Source organism: Engystomops pustulosus, chromosome 6 (genome assembly GCF_040894005.1).
Source record: "Engystomops pustulosus chromosome 6, aEngPut4.maternal, whole genome shotgun sequence".
Taxonomy (NCBI): domain Eukaryota; kingdom Metazoa; phylum Chordata; class Amphibia; order Anura; family Leptodactylidae; genus Engystomops; species Engystomops pustulosus.
Genome location: NC_092416.1, coordinates 135,044,554 through 135,068,654, shown reverse-complemented (window position 1 = coordinate 135,068,654; position 24,101 = coordinate 135,044,554). Strand labels below are relative to the sequence as shown.

The 24,101-nt window shown below is 42.1% G+C and overlaps 1 protein-coding gene across 10 annotated transcripts in view; it reads left to right on the top strand.

Annotated features, from left to right (window-relative positions):
- LOC140064355 (uncharacterized) overlaps positions 1-24,101 on the top strand; it is a 52,373-nt gene that overhangs the window by 22,206 nt on the left and 6,066 nt on the right. For 9 of the 10 annotated variants that reach the window (XM_072111154.1, XM_072111159.1, XM_072111151.1 and 6 more), the window contains 6 exons: positions 846-1,005; positions 5,233-5,382; positions 6,575-7,577; positions 7,802-7,968; positions 11,208-11,317; positions 11,534-11,638. In XM_072111154.1, coding sequence (XP_071967255.1) covers positions 846-1,005; positions 5,233-5,382; positions 6,575-7,577; positions 7,802-7,968; positions 11,208-11,317; positions 11,534-11,638 — 1,695 coding nt within the window. The remainder of the gene's footprint in view (positions 1-845; positions 1,006-5,232; positions 5,383-6,574; positions 7,578-7,801; positions 7,969-11,207; positions 11,318-11,533; positions 11,639-24,101) is intronic. The other variant, XM_072111160.1, reaches the window with a different exon arrangement.

Sequence of the window (24,101 nt, the reverse complement as noted above, 5' to 3'; positions counted from 1 at the left end):
ATAATTTTCAACAAAACCGATAAAAGTTTGTTACAAAATCAAATTTCTGTTTGTCTTGGGTAGGTACAAAGCCTAATCCTTTGTTCAATACTTGAACCTCAGCAGAGCTAATTGATATGCAGTTAAAGAATCAATAGCAAATGTTATAATACTTGAAACATAATGGCCATTTAAAATGAGGCTGTGGACAAATATGTTGGCTGAAAAGAAAGATTATATTTTCTTTTACTACAGCAAATAAATTATAGTTAGGGTTCTGCTGTTTTCAAGAACAAATCTAAGCCCCCCACCGATTGAGGTTTATGTATCGGCTGTATTCAATGTGTCAGTCAATCATTGGCGAAGCAGCCAGAGAAGGCTTCTGTATAATTTCTTAGCAGCTATTTTGGCCACATTTATTTGAATGACTGACTTGACTGTAGAAAAAAATGTAAAAAAACAAGTGTTTTGTGGAGCAGTGGGGTAGCATTTTTTTCTGCTTATTATTGCACTTCCAATCTTGTCTTGTCTCCTTAACCCTAAAGAACTTGAGAATCTATTGCTCAGTCTCCATCTACATGCAAGACTGTCACACGGGTAATTTTCTTATCAAAGGCACAGGAACAGAAACCCATCAGGAGTTTATTTCTCTCCAGAAATGATCAATTCAATGTAGAGAAATTATCCCACCTTGCAAGAAGATATAAACAAATTTCCTTTTTATATTTTATGATACATTGTTACCTTCCCATGGATAAAGCCTACTGTGTTACAACACTCATTTTCTAGGATACCCGTAAAGAGACTGCAATATGCTAACAAATTATTAAACTATGATTCTATGATTTTCTTGTTTTTCTAAAAAGATACCAGCAGTGTCAGGACTTGAAGAGAGACGAAACAGCGAACAACCGTATAAAAGCACAGTGTCCAAGCTACCAGCAATAAAGAAGGACAAAGACTTAATCACTAAGAAGACTGTATACAATCCTACCAGGATACATGAATCTCACAAATTGATCACAGGTAAAATTAAAGGACACCTGTCAACAGGTCTGTGTCACTTGTCCTGTCTCTACTACCTGTTGGAGCAGCTCACAAGGATCCCATCCCAGCCTTTATCTAGTTATTTCATACATTATTCATTGTAAAATCATCTATTTTTTTTATCATGTCAATGAGGCTGGTCACATGGTCAGAGGCAGTGATGTCACCCCTGTTACCCCTCCCCCTGCTCATGTCTGTGTGTAATGTATAGTAAAGCATGGCTAGTGTGTGTGCTGCATCTGCTGACATGCTGCATCCTCCTAATACACAGGTGAGAGACACAGACATCAGCTACACAAGTACCTGACATGTTCTGCTGTAACATGGCTGCCTGGAGCTGTTGTATCTCTCCTAAACACACACACATTCACACACAGGCTGCAGGGGGCGTGGCCACCAGCACCAGGAAGCACATCATTATACAGCCTCACATCATTATACAGGCTGTCAGTCATGCACTGGGGGTGTGGCTGTGCCTCCCACTCATGAATAAGGTGGACAGCTTGAATATGCTAATACTTCATTGGACATTTCACAGGTCATTTGCATACAGCTTTAGGACCTCATTGCTTAGGTTTACAGGCATGTAGAGGGACAATGAAGGGATAGAGGCAAAACAAAAAAGTGTGCTAGGTGCGAATGGGGCTGGACCAACAGGAGAGTAATTGTAAATATTTTTTACATATTTACTAAAAACTATGTGCAGTTTGCCTGTGTAGTGAGAAGGGTGCAACATATTCATGATTTCTTTCACCCTTTCTTCATGAATCTGGCGCTCCCTGCACAGTCCCGACAGAGTGCAATAACTTTTTTGGTGCATCTTTAACATAGGGCATGCAACAAAGTTCTTGCAGACTTTCCATGATAAATGTGGCGCACATTCGACTGAGCATAGGGACGCCCATTTACATAAACACTTCAATTCTTCATTGTGTCGCATTCTGTCACATGAAGAATACTGCAGCCGCAACAAAAATGTGGTGTGGACACTTCCTAAATACCTGTGCAAGCAGTTTGAACTGAAAAGTCTGACAGAAAACTGGCACGGGAGCTTTAGTAAATGTGGGCCCTTTGTATATAATGGGGCTCATTTACTTACCCGGTCCTGTCGTGATCCAGAGGCGCGTTCTCCGACAAGGATTCGGGTCTTCTGGCGATTCACTAAGGCCCGATGTCCACCAGGTGTCGCTGCTGCGCCGAGGTCTGCCGGAGTTCACCATCCTATTCCTGGTGCATGTAAGTGTGTGTCAAGCGACACTTTTTTTTTTTTAAATAGCGCGATTTTTCCGAATTCGTCACGTTTTCCGACGGCCACGTCGCGTGCGCCAAAAACCTGCGGCAATTCGGTGCAAAACGGTAAAATTCGGAACACCCGGCGGAAAAACGTCATTCGGACCCTTAGTAAATGTGCCCCAATGTTTGGTTTATGTTTTTTGTTATGTTTTATATTATATATTTTAATAAAAGATCTACAGTATGAAGAAGCACTTTCCACTCCCACTGTGTGATGCAGTGAGATTACAGATGGCAGAAGAAGAGGGAACATGCTTAGGGAACAGTGGGGGAGGGAGGACAGTGTAACAGTCTGTGAAGTACAGAATTGTAACACCCCAAATAGCACTTTAGGCTAATTAGCAACATTTAAAAAAAAATGATTTTAGAAGGAAGAAGTCCATGGATAACAAATATCAGAAGATCACCACATTCAAGTTCCTCTTTCCATTATCAACTAAATACAGAAAGTGTAATGGAATTTTAAAAACTTGATATGTCATAGGACATGCAATTTAAAGCCCTTCTGCAATTGGATTAGTTACCCGAATCCTGCTCATCGCTCTTCTATACAGTAGTCTTCCCCCTGCTATCAGCCTTTGTCAGTGATCCCTTAGATGTCTCTCCATTCTCACTGTGCTAAAGAGGGATTGTACATCTACATGTTAGCCCTGCCCACTCTCCTCTCTGCACTTCACAGCTGCTCCCTGCACTCAGTCTTGTGCTGCCAGGAGCCTTCTCTAATGTAATAATAACAAAATACCTACATTCTTATCTATCTATATAAACCCTCAGCTTTCTCTACACTAATAGATAAAGAAAAAATACTCCAACCAGAAGCTGCAGCTCTCAATCGTAGTCTCCCCCCCCCCAATTACCTCACAGTGGGCAGCAGGAAATGGCAAAGAGGAGAGGGAGAGCAGTGATAATGGGGCAGATTTATCAAGCTGTCTAAGAGTAAGAATGTTCTTAGTTGCCCATGCCAACCAATTAAAGCTCCCCTTTAAAATACTTATGAGCACTGGTAAAATGAAAGCTGACCTGTAATTGGTTGCCATTGGACTAAGAACATTCTTACGTACATAAAAAGATACAATAAATTGATAGAGAACATAGATAGATTATTGAGAAGATAGAAGGTGTGATAAATGGAGGGGAGGGGTGGGAAATTTTGTTATCATGATCTTTTCTAGTTGCAAGAGTTATAATACTCAAACTTTGCTTGTCATTGAATAAACCTTCACATTTTCATTTATGTATATTATTCAGCCTCTTACAGTTACAAAGCCCACACCTGCTTGTGTGGGTGTGTCTAAGATGAACAAGTTATGGTCCCATTGGTCAGCAGCACATGCTTGTGATGTTGTCACAGGAGGCAGCTTCAGCCCCTCAATCTTGCTGATTGTAGGTTTTTGCAAAACTGAAAAAGTCATGAATGACTCCCAGGGATACCTGGAGCAGAATGTTGTTTTGGTTTCTTTTGCTCATAATGATGATTACCCTTTAAGTACATTGAAGTCAAAAATGGGCAATGGAAGTTGAGCAGAAGACTTTCCATTCACTGTCCACTCTCAGGCTACATTCAAACTGCAGTGTGCTGCATCATGATCTGGCCGCACGATTTGTGGCCAGATTGTGGCTGGCATTGTAGTCAATGGAGGCCAGATACCATGTGGTGAGCACATTGGGGCACATTTACTAAGAACAATGCAAACTGTACTATATGCAGTTTGCCTGTGTATAGTGCAGGGTGCAACAGATTCAGGATTTCTAGCGCCTGTTCTTCATGGATCTGGTGCCCTCTAAAGGGCTTCAACAGAGTGCACCACTTTTTTTTGGTACACCTTCAACATGGGGCATGCAACATGGGGCATGTCAAACTCGGCATGTTAAATTTGGCGCACAGTCCGACTGAGCCCCGGAACGCCCCCTTCAGTGCAGGGTGAAGCAGTTTGCACTATTGTGTCTCACTACACTGTGTCTGAGTCGGGTGGCTGTACCACAAATGATAAAGGTGGTCCTATTCATGCCCTCTTCCTATGAAGAGGGGAGGGGTGAGCTATGTTCATCCCTCTTCTCCCAGATTGCTAATCATGGCACACTGCGGTTGCTACGGCTTTGTGCATGTCGCCTTAGTTTCCGTTATACTCTACTAAAACAGAGTGTAATAGAAACCCAGAAGCAGGTGTGAACTAAGCCTAATTCTTTATGAGGAATATGTCATACTGTAAAGGGCTTACTGTATCTCCATTTTCTATACTTTTCTTTCACATGTAATGTAAAATGACATTGTATACGCATTTGAAAACCTTCGATAAAACCGTGTGTACAGAAATAAGAGCTAGACCACTTTCTAGCATAAATCATAATAAATTTACTAGGTGGAAAGGAGGCAATGCCACCTGTAACTGAGATCCATAGGTAATATGCCTACTTTTTGTAAGGCTGCCCTGTATTAAAATCTGCAATATAAATCATATATTTTATGCGAGAAACTGGCACCTGTCCCCCAGCATCAACATGCTGCAGAAAATCACAGCCATATCTTGACAGATATCATCAGTTTCTACCACCCTTGGAATCGCTGCATACATTCCCCCAGTGATTCCACAATGTGTGTCCCTGACCTACCACAGGACTGCTTCCTTGAAGTATCGACTCGTTGCCAAGGTCACTTAATGGCAAATTGTAAGGTAAATTATGTAACTGTGAGATTTTGTGGTGATAAGTGGTCATTAATTATTTCCATATGTATTATGGCAGAATCCCTTTAAATTGGCCTCTGGCAAGTCTCTCTATGGTTAAAGTAATAGAACTTGCATTACTGTTCTAATTTGCTGGAGGTGTAATGGAATTGCCCCAGGGATCTATCAATATTCGTGACATTTAAACATCATTATTATTGAAGATCTTGTACAATTTTCAAATTGATAGTGTCACAGCCTCGGATCACAGTGGAAAAGAAAAGATTACATGTCCACCAGCTTTCTGCCAAACCCAGTGTTACACGTGTGCTTAAAGACATTGCAAGGAGCAAAAATGCACAGAAACTACAGTCAAAAGCTAAGGAACTTAAACGACCAGGTGAGTCTGTAACTGGTTATCTTCTCTACTTTTTTTTCTCAGTTCTATTGGTAATTAAAGGGGTTTTCCCACAAATTCAAGTTAGGCCCTATCCACAGTGATGAGACCCCCACAGATCACTATACTGATTGTAATAGTAGCAAAAGTAGTAATGGAAAAACAACTACTAGTAATAGTAGCTGCTTTTCCAGGTCTACTTTTCATAGGTTATTAGCCTTTTATAGTGGTCACAGCCTCCCACTATATAGCCAGCCAGCCCCCAGTAATATACAGCCAGCCAACCCCCAGTAGTATACAGCCAGCCAGCCCATGTAGTATACAGCCAGCCTGCAGTTTGCCAAGTACATAAACAAAACAAACTTAGATACTCACCTTCGGGCGGTCCCGATGCTCCTGTGACCCGTGGCTCCTCTTCTTTCTTCTCTTTGCTTGTAACAGTCGGCAGAGACGTGCCTGCGCGATCTGCCGGCGCACACTATGACGTCATCAGCGGCGACACCGCCACTTCATAGTCTCTGCCAGCTAGTACAGCATAGAAGACAGAAGACGAGCTACCAGTAGCCGCAACAAGCATAGTGAGCCGCATCGAGCATCGGTGAGCCAGAGTGTGAGTATGTAAGTTTATTTTTTTTCTTAACTCGTTCGTGTATAAGCTGAAGTTAGGTTTTTTAAGCACATTTTTTGCTTATACACGAGTGGTATATTTAAGCTTGTAGGACCTGGCAGCGATTGCTTCCATGTCAATGAAAAAAGCCTTAGCCCCATGTAGATGTGGTCCGCAGAGTGCCAACATGAGGGAATAATGAGACTGGTGTTTAAAATGTCAGTCTTAATAAATTCCAACCCCTGTATAAGGTTTCTTTATTTAGGCATTCCTAATAGAAATGAGTTGTTCAATGCATATTTTCTTTTACTGATTTGGGCCATTTTGTACAAACCAATCAATCTCTTTGATCGATCATGTTTTGCATGGTGTGAGCCCCATTTATTGGAGGATATTAACTGTAAATGTCCTAAGCGCTATTCTATCTGGGACTAGATAACAGTACATAAAAACCATATTGTTTGTCAACTAAAGGCATACTAATAGGGATTTGTACTGTCTGCCATATTAGCCTGCCACTCTATACATTTTGTCCTAATTTGGTTAACATATTCACAATTTTTTTTAAAATCCTTTATTGTTCTATAGCCAAGCATCAGAAACAAATGGGAAAGGAGAAAGAGTTCACACAGGAAACCATCAATGACTACAGTGCAACACAGCAGCCGTATATGGAGCAGGAGACAATGCTTAGAAGTGAAGGCGATCACAATTTTCCAACGAGCTCAACACCTTTATACTTCTGCCATTTAACAGATGGATCTCAGACCAACAGAAGACCAAGTTCCAGCTGGTCACATTTAGAAGAACCTGAAGATGTTCTTAACAGGCAACCACAAAGAGACAATAATGAAGACCATGACACTTTCGATGAGGATGACTTGTCTTATATGTCATTACCAATACATATAAGAGCCCAAACATCTAGTACTGTACTCCACACTGAAAGCTCTGACTGTACAGACTCATCTGAAGAGGACAACAATTACAATGGCAATGATGGACAAGCAACTACGCATAGAGAAGACAATGAAATGAATACCAATAATGCCTGTGTTATATTACATCATTCAGAGATTAGTACAAGAAATAACTCAAATTTTAGAAGTACTAATCTAGAACTAATGCAAACCTCTAGACAAATACTAGGTATCAGCCCAATTGAGACAGAAGGAACAGACCAGTCCCAAATGCCTGCTGAAAATCAGAGGGGCACTGTGGCTCCAATGAATAATGAATCAGTAACACTGTCCCGTTTTCATGAAAACAGTCCAAATACTAATGTGCAAAATGGTGAAAACCATGCACTTCCCCAAAGGACATTTAGGTCTTCTGGGGATATAGAGATGGATAGAGATAGAAGTGAGTATTCTACTGGTCCCAATGCTCCAGGCCCTCTAAGACTCAGAACATCTACTACAGCTCCCAGCATCTCACTTTTACGTGAGAACTTGGACCTAGTCTTTCACACACTCTCCATGCAGAGACAATCTGAAAGAAGAAATCTGGAGAATACCATACTCACATCACAAAATAAAGAAGCTGAAAAGCCAAAAACAGACCCAGAGAAGCTAAAAAAGATACAGGAGAGGTGAGAAGACATACAGTGTAATCAAAATCTTACATACATGTAAATGCAACCCTATTCTGTGTACATAAATATGAGCTCATTTGTAAAGATCAATCCTTTCTTAGTAAGATTTATGTAAACATATTATGTCACTTTTTACTTACACACAATTTTGCTCAGTAGACTGTAAAACATAACTACAAGTTGATAATGTCACATAACATGTTTGTTTTCACACTTCATAGTATACTACAGGAAGACTCAGAAGAGGAAGGGGATCTTTGCAGGATCTGTCTCATGGGTGGTGAAACCACAGAAAACCATCTCATAGCACCTTGTCAGTGCTCTGGAAGTTTAAAGTATGTTCACACTGAATGCTTCAAGAAATGGCTGCTGGCTAAAATTAAATCAGGTGAGAGAATGCAGCTACAACAATGTAATCTTAGATAAAGATGAAAGTTCAAGGCAGACATATTGGAGTGGATTTATCCCTGCTTCTACGCTAGTTTTATGGCGTAGAAGCAGTGAAATAATAGCTAATTCTTGCACAGTGCAAGAATTTGCGATTAAAATTGCAAATACACCATCTTTATGCCATGTGAACGTGGAGGGGGCATAGAGGGTTGCGGTGGTCTTTTGAGAAACCAGCAAAAGTTTGTATCCAATTCAGCAGTGAGCCATAGTGCCTCATTTTCTGGCCACAAGCCCCCCCCCCCCTCTGATTACCAGCAATAGTGCCAGCCACAGTCCCCTTATTTTCATCAACATCCCTGTATAATATCCCTTCTCCTAAGATTACTGGTTATGAGTAGGGGCATAAATAGATATTGGGGACAGAACTGCTCCTGTCTCAGAAGATCCAGTGTAGTTGGGACAGTGAGGGTATATAGTGTGGAGTTTATACAACAACAAAACAGTATGTATACTGTGTATGTTGGGCTGGGAGTGAACATGGAGGTTATCTGGCTTAGTGCCTTTTATAGAGGAAAATAAGGGATGAATGGCACATGGCTAGAAAGTCCTGGCAGTACACACACTTTCACACTTTCAGTAATCTGCATCAAGCTAAAAACACAGCCTAAAAAACACAAAGGATATTCAAATTCCTAATGTTTCCATGATACCTTTTCACTGTATATGTCACACTCCTGGTTTTGAGATTCAAATACTGACTTAAAATACTGATCAAATACTTACCATGTGAAAGGGCCTTAGTGTGTTATGCACTGCCCTTTACTCATATTGCAAAAAATATTGAAAAAATACATTTTTGTAGAAAAGGATTCAAATTAGTGAGTACTTTTTTTAGTAAATTCATATATTATTCTGGAGCAATTTTTACTTAGAACTCAATGCATTTTGCCATTTCTCTGTTTTCATAATTTTTTTAAATTTAATTAAGAAATATAAAATTGGGCCCAAATACAGGAAATCCCCGGTTTATGTGGAAGATAGGTTCTGTAGGTTTGTTCTTAAGTTGAATTTGTATGTAAGTCGAAACTGTATATTTTATAATTGTAACCCCACCCACATTTTTTTTTGTGACAATTGGATTTTAAAACTTTTTGGTTGTTATAAGAACCAGGATCAACAATAAATCTTAGTTGAAGACACCTTTGATAACTCTAAGAGCAGATCATTGTAGCCTGGGACTAAAGTACAGTAAATTACCAACATCCAGGAGGTCATTTGTAACTAGTTGTCGTATGTAAGTCATGTGTTCTTAAGTAGGGGGCCGCCTGTAGTGCTTACAGTCAGTGGCGTAACTAGGAGTGGCTGGGCCCCATAGCAGATTTTTGCATGGGGCCCCCGTTCCTTTTAAAAGATATATACAAATTTATACACACATATTTACAAACATAAATTTCTCACTCATGCATTCACTTTTCTATACTTGCACCCACATACATACATGTATACACTTATACGCACACATTTATGTACTCATATATACATTTATACACTAATACATTGAGTATATACAAACTTATACAGTACAAGAACAGTATAGACACTTCAAATTTGCACACATACTGGGGCAGATTTACTTACCCGGTCCATTCGCGATCCAACGGCAGGTTGTGTGCGGTGGATTCGGGTCTTCCGGCGATTCACTAAGGTAGTTCTTCCGACGTCCACCAGATGTCGCTGCTGCGCTGAAGTTCCCCGAGGTCCGCCGGAATGCACCATCCTATACCTGGTGAAGGTAAGCGCGAGTCCCGCGACACTTTTTTTTAAAAAATGCGGCGTTTTTTCCGAATCCGTCAGGTTATCGTTCGGCCACGCCCCTCGATTTCCGTTGCATGCTTGCCGGTGCCTATGCGCCACAATCCGATCGCATGCGCCAAAAACCCGGGGCAATTCAGGGAAAATCGTCGCAAATCGGAAATATTCGGGTAACACGTCGGGAAAACGCGAATCGGGCCCTTCGTAAATGACCCCCACTGTATAGTACATACACATAATATACCTATAGTATGTATATGTATACTTATCCATACAGTATAAACACACCATATACATACATACATACTGTGTTTACAAACAGTGCATACAGCATTTAAACACATACATTTAGTGTATAAAGCATATACACACATGTATAGCATGTACACACACATACAGCAAACGCATACATTCACATACATACAGTACATGCAGCAGCATTTACAAAAACACACACAGCATTATATAATATATATATATACACAGACACACACACACACAGTCCATATACATATATACACTATATATATACATATATATACACACACACACATATTATATATATACACACACACGCATATATATGTATATATGTACACAGATACATTTAAATAATGGTACTTACTTTTTTTTATGTCCAGCACGGTGGCTGTGTGGGTCAGCAGGCCGGTGTTTGGGCGAACCATCAGGCGGGTGTTTCAGTGTTCGTGCGGGCGGTAAGTTCGGCAGGCGGGCGGTTGGCAAGTGCGGTGGGCAGACGGCTGGGCGGCAAGTGCGGTGGGAGGGTAGTCGAGCCGCAAGTGTGGTGGGCGGGCCTAACGGGAGGCAAGTGCGGTGGGAGGGTAGTCGAGCCGCAAGTGCGGTGGGCGGGCCTAACGGGAGGCAAGTGCGGTGGGCGGCAAGTGAGGTGGGCGGGCAGCAAGTGAGGTGGGTGGGCGCACAGCAAGTGAGGTGGGCGCGCAGACAGCAAGTGAGGTGGGCGGGCGGACGGACGGACGGTAAGTTGGCTGGCAAGTGTGCGCGGGCACTTTGGTGGGCGGTTCGTTGTGTGGACGGCTGGGAGGGAAGTTCAGTGTTGCCGGCATATGGGAGGCTCATCTGTTTGGGAGGCAGTAGGCGGGTCAGGCACACGCGGCTGTGTGTCCCCGGGCCCCCTAACCTCACGGGCCCCGTAGCAACCGCTACGGCTGCTACGGCAGTAGTTACGCCACTGCTTACAGTGCCAGGCTGTGTAGTAACACAACTTACTTGACAAAGAGCATGGTAGTGCCCAGCCGAGAATTTGTTATATTTGCATTACAACAAATTAAAGGGAAAATCTAGACCATAGTGTTCTAATTAAAATGCTTGGAATACAAGTATTTAGTAAGCTTAAGATCCTCTTGAGAGAAAGAACAGCGTCTGACAAACACATTTCTATTCCAGGGGCTGAGCTGAACACAGTAAGAACCTGTGAGATGTGCAAAGAAAAGGTGAAGTGCGAATTTGAAGGCTTTGACTTGAATGAGCATTATAGAAAACATCAGGAGACACAGGTGATATTGCAATGTATCAGATTTTTTAGGTACCTGGGGATTCATAGTGGTGAATAAGTGAGTTCAAGCCATTGAATAGAAGAAAAAATTTACTTTGGAACATTGATAGTATTTTATTATGTTCATGATATTGGGTTATCAATAAGAGGTAGAAAAGACTGAAAATTTTAATACAAGCCATATCACAATAATAAACCTCTTGCTTTATAAATCCAGGCCTCGCTAAATCCCAGTCTGTACCTGGTATTACTACTTCATCTATATCAGCAAAGATATGAAGAACTGCTGCAGCTGTCAAACACTCGAGACCGGGTATCAGAGGTAAAGAAATAAAGTTTGCATTTATCTAGCAATCTCCCACCAGCAGAATTACATGTATGGCAATACTGAGCCCTGAAGGGGTCTATTTTGCCATGGATGACGCACAACTGTTGAGGGCCTAGACATTTTGAATTGTGCCTCTAAAGGGCCTGAACCTTTTTTAGCTTTAATTATAACCCACTATTACAATAGGCAGAAAATAAATGATAGACCTACACTCACCGGCCACTTTATTAGTTACACCTGTCCAACTGCTCGTTAACACTTAATTTCTAATCAGCCAATCACATGGCGCTAACTCAGTGCATTTAGGCATGTAGACATGGTCAAGACAATCTCCTGCAGTTCAAACCGAGCATCAGTATGGGGAAGAAAGGTGATTTGAGTGCCTTTGAACGTGGCATGGTTGTTAGTGCCAGAAGGGCTGGTCTGAGTATTTCAGAAACTGCTGATCTACTGGGATTTTCACACACAACCATCTCTAGGGTTTACAGAGAATGGTCCGAAAAAGAAAAAACATCAAGTGAGCGGCAGTTCTGTGGGCGGAAATGCCTTGTTGATGCCAGAGGTCAGAGGAGAGTGGGCAGACTGGTTCGAGCTGATAGAAAGGCAACAGTGACTCAAATCGCCACCCGTTACAACCAAGGTAGGCAGAAGAGCATCTCTGAACGCACAGTACGTCGAACTTTGAGGCAGATGGGCTACAGCAGCAGAAGACCACACCGGGTGCCACTCCTTTCAGGTAAGAACAGGAAACTGAGGCTACAATTTGCACAAGCTCATCGAAATTGGACAGTAGAAGATTGGAAAAACATTGCCTGGTCTGATGAGTCTCGATTTCTGCTGCAACATTCGGATGGTAGGGTCAGAATTTGGCGTCAACAACATGAAAGCATGGATCCATCCTGCCTTGTATCAACGGTTCACGCTGGTGGTGTCATGGTGTGGGGATATTTTCTTGGCACTCTTTGGGCCCCTTGGTACCAATTGAGCATCGTTGCAACGCCACAGCCTACATGAGTATTGTTGCTGACCATGTCCATCCCTTTATGACCACAATGTACCCAACATCTGATGGCTACTTTCAGCAGGATAATGCGCCATGTCATAAAGCTGGAATCATCTCAGACTGGTTTCTTGAACATGACAATGAGTTCACTGTACTCAAATGGCCTCCACAGTCACCAGATCTCAATCCAATAGAGCATCTTTGGGATGTGGTGGAACGGGAGATTCGCATCATGGATGTGCAGCCGACAAATCTGCGGCAACTGTGTGATGCCATCATGTCAATATGGACCAAAATCTCTGAGGAAGGCTTCCAGCACCTTGTTGAATCTATGCCACGAAGAATTGAGGCAGTTTTGAAGGCAAAAGGGGGTCCAACCCATTACTAGCACCTAATAAAGTGGCCGGTGAGAAGCCAAGCAAATCTACCTATGTCGCATGTATAATATGGAATAAATAATTTTACTACAAATATCACTAGTATATAGGTATTTTATGATTTGGTCAACACAAGACACAGCTTTTGCTGTCTTGCAGGAGGTTAAAAAGTTGAGTTTTGTGCCATTTGCAAGTAGTGTCTCTGCATGACTTGTTTCTGTACAAACACTGAAGGGTCTATATCAAATGATTTGCACAAAATAGCCAAGATATATTATTGAAAATAATAAAACCCTTACTGAACCCATACAGTAAATACTGTAAAAAAAATAATAAAAAACATGCAGAAAATTAGGATTTTTGCACATCCAGCCAAACAAAAAAGCTATAAAAAGTGATCAAAATGTCCCACCGTAATGAGCCCAATAAAAAGTACAACTCATTCCGCAAAAAAAATCCTGATACAGCTCAATCAATTTTAGAAGATGGAGATGCTAGAGCAAGTGATTTTATTCAGCAAAATTATTCATAAAAAGCTATATAAATGGGAGATTGCTGTAATCGTACTGACCCATAGAATAAAAATAACATAATATCAATGCCATACAGTGTTTAAATAAAAAAATAGAAGTGAAAAATCAAAATAGATTTTTTTGCATTCCCACCTAGAAAGTTAATAAAATGTAATTGATGGGGTATAGTCACCTCAGAATAGTGTTACTATACTCCTTGAAGGGTTTAGTTTTCAAATGGGGTCACTTTTTAGGGCTTTCTCTTACTGGTTTGTACATACTTACATACAAGTATGTTATAGGCTCAGCAAATGCTACATAGCACCTTAAATTTGTTTCAGTAAAATTTGCCCTCCAAAAGCATGATGGTGTTCTTTTCCTGCTTTGGTATGTTATGGGTAAATAAAGTGGTTAACATCCATATGTGGGGTATTACTCAAGAGAAACTGCATAACAAAATATGAGATGTTTTTTCTCATTTTATCCTGCATGAGCAGGTAAGCTATAGGGCTAAATAAACATTTTATTGTCAAAATTTTAAAATTATGTATAGAACCCCCATTTTGTTTTATTTCGTGTTTGAACCTTAAATGGTTAACAAGCTTGAATACTTTGAAGGGTGCAATTTAAAAATTTGGTACTTTGTAGGGAGTTTTTAATAATTAGAACTTTTGAAACCCCTATAAACATTAATAGGCCTCTAAAATAATGGAATTTAAAATTTTTGTTTAAATCTGGAAAATTGCTGATTGATCTGTAAGCCTCCTAACATCCTAATTAGATAAAATAAATAATGTCAACATAAAGCAAACCTTTGCTTAATGTTTAGAGAAAGGAGGTAGAGACAGCTCACCTGCAAGTCATGTAGCAGTATCTGGCATGGTTGGAGCACGGACAACTTTGTTCCAAGTCAATACTTAGAGAGGATGCACACTTGAGTCCAGCTTACACAGCGATCCAGAGTAAACTGTGAAAAATTTATTTCAAAAGGGTAAAAGTTTATCTTGCAATCGAACATGTTGGAGACACAGACATACACAGCGTTAATGCCTACGCGTTTCGGAAAAATCCTTAGTCATGGCATAACGTGAGACATGAACAGGTGATTTTTACATAGTCCACTTTTACGGTCATGTGATCACATTTAAAGGAAGATAACAGAGTTAAAAATTGCATCGTAGGTGCCAACTTCAGATATATACACATAACATCAAACATATAACTAGAATGTAAGTTCGGGTAATGCATAAACATTGGAGAACCAAATGTATGGATTGTCTGACAAGTAATAGAATGACTTAAATTTGATAAATAATGTCATGTATTTTATTTAAGTCTTGTGAAAATCTTGTTTCTAATGTGAAAATCCCAAAACATTCTCTATTCATAAGTCTCTGTCTATGGTCCTCACCACGAATAGGTTTTCTTACTTTTTCTATTGCCTTAACCGCAGCATGTGAACAGTCACCTTTATGCATCAATGGAAATGTTTTGAGGCCTTGGAAATATTAAGTGCCGACGGGTTCTTGGCGTCAGAGAAATGGCGTCTGATTCGTACTTTTAATGGACATGTTGTACACCCCACATATTGCACAATACATTAGGTACATGTGATACAGTACACCAAAAAGGTACTATTACAATTAATATAATTATGTATTTTAAACCCTTGTTGTGTGGATGTAGATGTTATAATTGTGGTTGGAAAGGCATCATATACAGACATTATGGCCACATTTGTATGAGCCTTTAGTCCGCAGCCAGTTAGGAGTGTCTTGTGTTTTAGAGAGAAAAAGACTCGGGGATAATAATTGGCCAAGAGTAGGAGCTTTCCTAGAAACATAGTTCACCCCATTGCTTAGTATATGAAAAAGGTCCTCATCAAGAGACAACAGGGGAAAATATTTACATATACTGTAATAGATTTTATATCATTAACCCCTTAGCGCTCCGCGCCGTAGCTGTACTGCGCAGCTTCCCACTATTGGCGCTCAGCGCAGTACAGCTACTGCGCGAGCGCATACTATTTTAGAATTGTCACCACGTCGCGAGACGTGGTGACATCGGGCTGAAATTTGGGTGACAGAGGCAGGAGGAGTTCCTGTCTCCGTCACCCGACCAATCAAATTGGTCCCGCCCGCCGATCGCCGTGATTGGCCAGTCAAACCTGACTGGCCAATTACAGCGATTTTAGGCTAAAAAACGTGCTTTTAGCACTTTCCTCTTCCTCCAGCGGCACCATTTTGGTTTGGTATCGCTGGAGAGAGGAAAGAGCGTTACTGTGTGCACCAAAATACACTTTTACACTATAAATAGTGTTCTGATCCTTATCTGATCCCTATTGTTCCCTACAAATTCCCATCCTATCTGTTTTTTCCTGTGTCCTGTGTGTTACCTGTGTGATCGCCTTGTGTGATCCCACGTGTCTTCCGTTTTTCCCTGTCTGTCCCTTCTGAACCCAAACGCACTTTTCAGTGCGCTGTGTTAGCGTTGTTCTGCACTGGACGCACTTTTCAGTGCGCCGTGTGAATAGCGCTGCACAGAATCTTTAGCAATCTTAGCGGTAGTTAGTTTGTCTTAGGGCAAGCTAGGTGCATTTGTAGCGCCTTTTTGCGCGGTGCACATAGGTTTTTTTTCGGTGCCTGGTAATATTTTTTTCCAGAACGCCGTAGGTGTACCCGTACATAGCTACTTTTTGTGTGTGCCATCTGTGCGGCTGGTCCGTGTGGCTTGGTGTGCATTATCTTTTTTTTTTGTGTGCTATCTGTGCGGCTTGTCCGTGTAGTTTAGTGCGCATTATTTTTTGTGTGTGCCATCTGTGCGGCTTGTCCGTGTAGTTTGGTGTGCATTACCTTTTTTTTTGTGTGCTATCTGTGCGGCTTGTCCGTGTAGTTTAGTGCGCATTATTTTTTTTGTGTGCTATCTGTGCGGCTTGTCCGTGTAGTTTAGTGCGCATTATTTTTTGTGTGTGCCATCTGTGCGGCTTGTCCGTGTAGTTTGGTGTGCATTACCTTTTTTTTTGTGTGCTATCTGTGCGGCTTGTCCGTGTAGTTTAGTGCGCATTATTTTTTTTGTGTGCTATCTGTGCGGCTTGTCCGTGTAGTTTAGTGCGCATTATTTTTTTTGTGTGCTATCTGTGCGGCTTGTCCGTGTAGTTTAGTGCGCATTATTTTTTGTGTGCCATCTGTGCGGCTGGTCCGTGTGGCTTGGTGTGCATTATCTTTTTTTTTTGTGTGCTATCTGTGCGGCTTGTCCGTGTAGTTTAGTGCACATTATTTTTTGTGTGTGCCATCTGTGCGGCTTGTCCGTGTAGTTTGGTGCGCATTATCTTTTTTTTTGTGTGTGCTATCTGTGCGGCTTGTCCGTGTAGTTTAGTGCACATTATTTTTTGTGTGTGCCATCTGTGCGGCTTGTCCGTGTAGTTTGGTGCGCATTATCTTTTTTTTTTTGTGTGCTATCTGTGCGGCTTGTCCGTGTAGTTTAGTGCACATTATTTTTTGTGTGTGCCATCTGTGCGGCTTGTCCGTGTAGTTTGGTGTGCATTCTATTTTTTTTTTTGTGTGCCTGCTAGACGGTTTATCCGTGTAGTTTGGTGCACATTATCTAATTTTTCTTGTTCTCTATTTTTTTTTGTGTGCAATGTCTCAGAAGACGTACACCGTGTTGGAGGCATATAACATGCTTGCCTCTGACACCGAGTCAGCTAGTGGGGATGATGGTCCCTTTTACCTATCATCATCCTCCTGCTCATCTTCCAGTGACCTGGAAGGACCCCCAAGAAGGCGCCGTAGGGTTCCAGGGACTTCTGCAATTGAAGTGCCTGGGACTTCTGCAGGAGAAGTGCCTGGGACTTCTGCAGGAGAAGTGCCTGGGACTTCTGCAGGAGAAGTTTCTGGGACTTCTGCAGGAGAAGCGTCTGGGGCTTCCACTGACCCCACATGGGTAGCCCCAGATAATTATACCCCTCAGGTCCCTGACTTTTTGGGCCATCCTGGCATTAACTTTGACACGACAGGGCTCAGAGCTGTAGACTTTTTTAAGTTTTTTTTTGATGAGGAGCTGCTAAATATTATTATATTTCAGACAAATCTCTACGCTGCACAACATATTGCCCAAAACCCCACGTCCTTTTATGCACAACCCTACAGGTGGACCCCTGTCACTGCAGCAGAGATGCACAAGTATTGGGGCATAATACTCCTTATGGGGATAGTAAAGAAGCCTTCAATCAGGGACTACTGGAGCACAGACATACTGTACCACACCCCCATGTTCCGCATGGCAATGAGCAGGATGCGCTTTGAAGCCATCCATAAGTTTTTGCACTACACTGACAACACACAGTGCCCACCCAGAGGTGACCCCAGTTATGATCGGTTATTTAAGGTCAGGCCCATATTAGATCATTTTAGTGCCAAGTTTGCCCAGGCATATACTCCCGCCAAACATGTGAGCATAGACGAGTCCCTGGTACAATTCAAAGGGAGACTTCAATTCCGCCAGTACCTGCCCAATAAGAGGGCAAGATATGGTGTGAAAATGTATAAGCTGTGCGAAAGTTCATCAGGGTACACATACAAGTTCAGGGTATATGAAGGGAAGGACTCCTCTATAGTGCCCCCAGAATGCCCCCCCTTCCTGGGTGTTACAGGGAAGATAGTGTGGGATTTAGTGCACCCACTGCTGGACCAGGGCTACCACCTCTACCTGGACAATTTCTACACCAGCACCACCCTGTTCAAGTGCCTCACTTCCAGAAATACTGCGGCATGCGGCACTGTACGCAGAAATCAGAGAGGTCTCCCTAAGTCGCTGCTTGGGCAAAAACTTAAAAGGCACGAAAGCAGGGCACTATGCAGCGACTCTGTATTGTGTGTTAAGTACAAGGACAAGAGAGAGGTCCTTGTATTAACCACAATACATGAGCACACCACCACCCCTGTCCCAGTACGAGGTGCCAGTACAGAAACCCCCAAGCCAGACTGTATTTTAGATTATAACAAATACATGGGAGGGGTGGACTTGTCTGACCAGGTGCTTCAGCCGTACAATGCCATGCGGAAGTCGAGGGTGTGGTACAAGAAGCTGGCCGTGCACATCATGCAGATGGCATTGTATAATGCTTATGTGCTGCATCGATATGCCGGCCAGAGGGGAACTTTCCTGGAATTTCAAGAGATGGTAATAAAGTACTTTCTTTTTGGAGACCAGGAAGGGGGGAGTGCTAGCACATCTGGAAGTGAGGCCACATCACGTATTGTACCAGGGCAGCACTTTCCAGGAGTAGTTCCCCAAACAGCCAGCAAGGGAAGGTCACAAAAGAGGTGCAGGGTGTGCTCCAAAAATGGCATTCGGAAGGACACCATTCATCACTGTGAGACATGCCCAGAAAAACCAGGGTTATGTATGAAAGATTGCTTCCGAATTTATCATACATCCCTGGATTTTTAGAGTACCCTGTTGTTACCCTGACGCACAGCTTATACATCATGCTGCACCTTCCCTTCTAAGCCCTGCCATGTGCCCAGCCTGTAGATTACTGTCCCGTATGCTTTACCCGGGAAAACATGCATCATGATTTTTAGGGTGTTTGTCTCCCATGGCAGCAGCTGGGCACAAAATGACATAATAGATATTTTTTACTATGCACTATCCATTTTGCACTTTTTCAGGGGTCCACCTGTGGGGTTAAAATGCTAACTATACCCCTAGATTAATTCATGGAGGGGTGTAGTTTCCAAAATAGGGTCAGTTCTTAGGGGTTTCTACTGTACTGGCCCCTATTGGCATCTACAAATCTTTCATGATGCCAAAAAGAAAAAAAAAAGTACAATGTCTGTGCTCCAACAAGTTATTCCCTTTTGAGCCCTGCCGTGTCACCATCCTACAGATTATTGCCTCCTATGGGGTATTGCCCTAACCGGGGTAACCCGCAGAATGATTTTTGATGTGTTTTTCCCCAGTGGCATGAGTTGGGCAAAATACTTTTGTCACTTCAATGGCATATTTGATAAATTGCAATACAACTGTTTCTCTGCACTACTCACTTTGTATTACATTTGAGCCAGCACCTTAGGGGTTAAAATACTCATACAAGCCTACATACATTCTTTGAGGGGTGCCCTTTCCAAAATGGGTTCACTACTTGGGCTTTCTATTGTACTGGTACCTCGGGGGTACCCCCCATTACCAATCTAGTGAAAACGAAGCTTGAAAACCTAAATTGTGCTTCTTTCTTCCTGACCCCTGCTGTGTGCCCAGCCTGTAAATTATTGGCACATGTGTGGTATTGCCGTACTCAGGACAACCCCCAGAATGATTTTTGGGGTGTTTGTCTAAAGTGGCATGGGTTGGGCACAGTATATGAGGCACAAAAATGACTTTTTTGAGATAAAAACACAATTTTTACTCTGCACCATTTACTTTGCATTCAATTTTGACCAGCGTGTTGGGGGTTAAAATGATCATACAAGCCTACATACATTCTTTGAGGGGTGCCCTTTCCAAAATGGGTTCACTACTTGGGAGTTTCTATTGTACTGGTACCTCGGGGGTACCCCCCATTACCAATCTAGTGAAAACGAAGCTTGAAAACCTAAATTGTGCTTCTTTCTTCCTGACCCCTGCCGTGTGCCCAGCCTGTAAATTATTGGCACATGTGTGGTATTGCCGTACTCAGGACAACCCCCAGAATGATTTTTGGGGTGTTTGTCTAAAGTGGCATGGGTTGGGCACAGTATATGAGGCACAAAAATGACTTTTTTGAGATAAAAACACAATTTTTACTCTGCACCATTTACTTTGCATTCAATTTTGACCAGCGTGTTGGGGGTTAAAATGATCATACAAGCCTACATACATTCTTTGAGGGGTGCCCTTTCCAAAATGGGTTCAGTACTTGGGAGTTTCTATTGTACTGGTACCTCGGGGGTACCCCCGATTACCAATCTAGTGAAAACGAAGCTTGAAAACCTAAATTGTGCTTCTTTCTTCCTGACCCCTGCCGTGTGCCCAGCCTGTAAATTATTGGCACATGTGTGGTATTGCCGTACTCAGGACAACCCCCAGAATGATTTTTGGGGTGTTTGTCTAAAGTGGCATGGGTTGGGCACAGTATATGAGGCACAAAAATGACTTTTTTGAGATAAAAACACAATTTTTACTCTGCACCATTTACTTTGCATTTAATTTTGACCAGCGTGTCGGGGGTTAAAATGCTCACCACAACCACCGATAAATTCTTTGAGGGGTCTAGTTTCCGTAATGGTATCATTTATTGGGGGTTTCTATTGCACTGGCACCTCACGGGCACTGCCAACATGACATGGCACTCCAAATCCAAACATGTGAAAACGGAGCTGGAAAATCAAAATTTCATTCCTTCCGTTCTCATCCCTTCTGTGTGCCCAGTCTGTAAATTATTGGCACATGTGTGGTATTGCTGTACTCGGGACAACCTGCAGAATGATTTTTGGGGTGTTTGTCTAAAGTGGCATGGGTTGGGCACAGTATATGAGGCACTAAAATGACATTTTTGAGATAAAAACGCAATTTTTACTCTGCACCATTTGCTTTGCATTTAATTTTGACCAGCGTGTCGGGGGTTAAAATGCTCACCACAACCACCGATAAATTCTTTGAGGGGTCTAGTTTCCGTAATGGTATCATTTATTGGGGGTTTCTATTGCACTGGCACCTCACGGGCCCTGCCAACATGACATGGCACTCCAAATCCAAACATGTGAAAACGGAGCTGGAAAATCAAAATTTCACTCCTTCCGTTCTCATCCCTTCTGTGCGCCCAGTCTGTAAATTATTGGCACATGTGTGGTATTGCTGTACTCGGGACAACCCGCAGAATGATTTTTGGGGTGTTTGTCTAAAGTGGCATGGGTTGGGCACAGTATATGAGGCACTAAAATGACATTTTTGAGATAAAAACACATATTTTACTCTGCACCATTTACTTTGCATTCAATTTTGACCAGCGTGTCGGGGGTTAAAATGCTCACCACAACCACCGATAAATTCTTTGAGGGGTCTAGTTTCCGTAATGGTATCATTTATTGGGGGTTTCTATTGCACTGGCACCTCACGGGCCCTGCCAACATGACATGGCACTCCAAATCCAAACATGTGAAAACGGAGCTGGAAAATCAAAATTTCACTCCTTCCGTTTTCATCCCTTCTGTGTGCCCAGTCTGTAAATTATTGGCACATGTGTGGTATTGCTGTACTCGGGACAACCTGCAGAATGATTTTTGGGGTGTTTGTCTAAAGTGGCATGGGTTGGGCACAGTATATGAGGCACTAAAATGACATTTTTGAGATAAAAACGCAATTTTTACTCTGCACCATTTACTTTGCATTTCATTTTGACCAGCGTGTCGGGGGTTAAAATGCTCACCACAACCACCGATAAATTCTTTGAGGGGTCTAGTTTCCGTAATGGTATCATTTATTGGGGGTTTCTATTGCACTGGCACCTCACGGGCCCTGCCAACATGACATGGCACTCCAAATCCAAACATGTGAAAACGGAGCTGGAAAATCAAAATTTCACTCCTTCCGTTTTCATCCCTTCTGTGTGCCCAGTCTGTAAATTATCGGCACATGTGTGGTATTGCTGTACTCAGGACAACCCGCAGAATGATTTTTGGGGTGTTTGTCTAAAGTGGCATGGGTTGGGCACAGTATATGAGGCACTAAAATGACATTTTTGAGATAAAAACGCAATTTTTACTCTGCACCATTTACTTTGCATTTAATTTTGACCAGCGTGTCGGGGGTTAAAATGCTCACCACAACCACCGATAAATTCTTTGAGGGGTCTAGTTTCCGTAATGGTATCATTTATTGGGGGTTTCTATTGCACTGGCACCTCACGGGCCCTGCCAACATGACATGGCACTCCAAATCCAAACATGTGAAAACGGAGCTGGAAAATCAAAATTTCACTCCTTCCGTTTTCATCCCTTCTGTGTGCCCAGTCTGTAAATTATTGGCACATGTGTGGTATTGCTGTACTCAGGACAACCCGCAGAATGATTTTTGGGGTGTTTGTCTAAAGTGGCATGGGTTGGGCACAGTATATGAGGCACTAAAATGACATTTTTGAGATAAAAACGCAATTTTTACTCTGCACCATTTACTTTGCATTTAATTTTGACCAGCGTGTCGGGGGTTAAAATGCTCACCACAACCACCGATAAATTCTTTGAGGGGTCTAGTTTCCGTAATGGTATCATTTATTGGGGGTTTCTATTGCACTGGCACCTCACGGGCACTGCCAACATGACATGGCACTCCAAATCCAAACATGTGAAAACGGAGCTGGAAAATCAAAATTTCATTCCTTCCGTTCTCATCCCTTCTGTGTGCCCAGTCTGTAAATTATTGGCACATGTGTGGTATTGCTGTACTCGGGACAACCTGCAGAATGATTTTTGGGGTGTTTGTCTAAAGTGGCACGGGTTGGGCACAGTATATGAGGCACTAAAATGACATTTTTGAGATAAAAACGCAATTTTTACTCTGCACCATTTGCTTTGCATTTAATTTTGACCAGCGTGTCGGGGGTTAAAATGCTCACCACAACCACCGATAAATTCTTTGAGGGGTCTAGTTTCCGTAATGGTATCATTTATTGGGGGTTTCTATTGCACTGGCACCTCACGGGCCCTGCCAACATGACATGGCACTCCAAATCCAAACATGTGAAAACGGAGCTGGAAAATCAAAATTTCACTCCTTCCGTTCTCATCCCTTCTGTGCGCCCAGTCTGTAAATTATTGGCACATGTGTGGTATTGCTGTACTCGGGACAACCCGCAGAATGATTTTTGGGGTGTTTGTCTAAAGTGGCATGGGTTGGGCACAGTATATGAGGCACTAAAATGACATTTTTGAGATAAAAACACAATTTTTACTCTGCACCATTTACTTTGCATTCAATTTTGACCAGCGTGTCGGGGGTTAAAATGCTCACCACAACCACCGATAAATTCTTTGAGGGGTCTAGTTTCCGAAATGGTGACATTTTGGGGGGTTTTCTATTGTACTTTTACTTCAGGGGCTCTTCAATTACACTGTGGCACCACAAAATATTTGCAGCCAAATTGGCCTTCCAAATTCCCGGTATCGCTAACTCTGTTCTGGACATCGATGTGCGGGGAAACAGCAGCTGACATCCACATGTCTGGTATTGCCGTACTCGGAAGAAGCAGGGCAAGAAATTAGGAATATATATTTACCTCAAATTCCTTCTGAATGTATCCGTTTTAGGGCTAAATTGGAAAGATTGAAATCAAAAATTGAAATTTCAAAATTTCCACTCCATTTTCATATGCTTCCGGAAAAATAATTAAAGGGTTAACAGACTTCTTAAATGCTGATTTGAATAGGTTGAGATGTTAGGTTCATAAAATGGTGTTACTTGTGGGGGTATATAGTACATAAGCCTTTATACGGCACTTCCAAACTGAATTGATCACCAAAAAGTTCGCATTTTTCAAATTTCAAGAAAATCTGAGAAGTTGCTACTAAAACTTCAAACCTTCTCACATC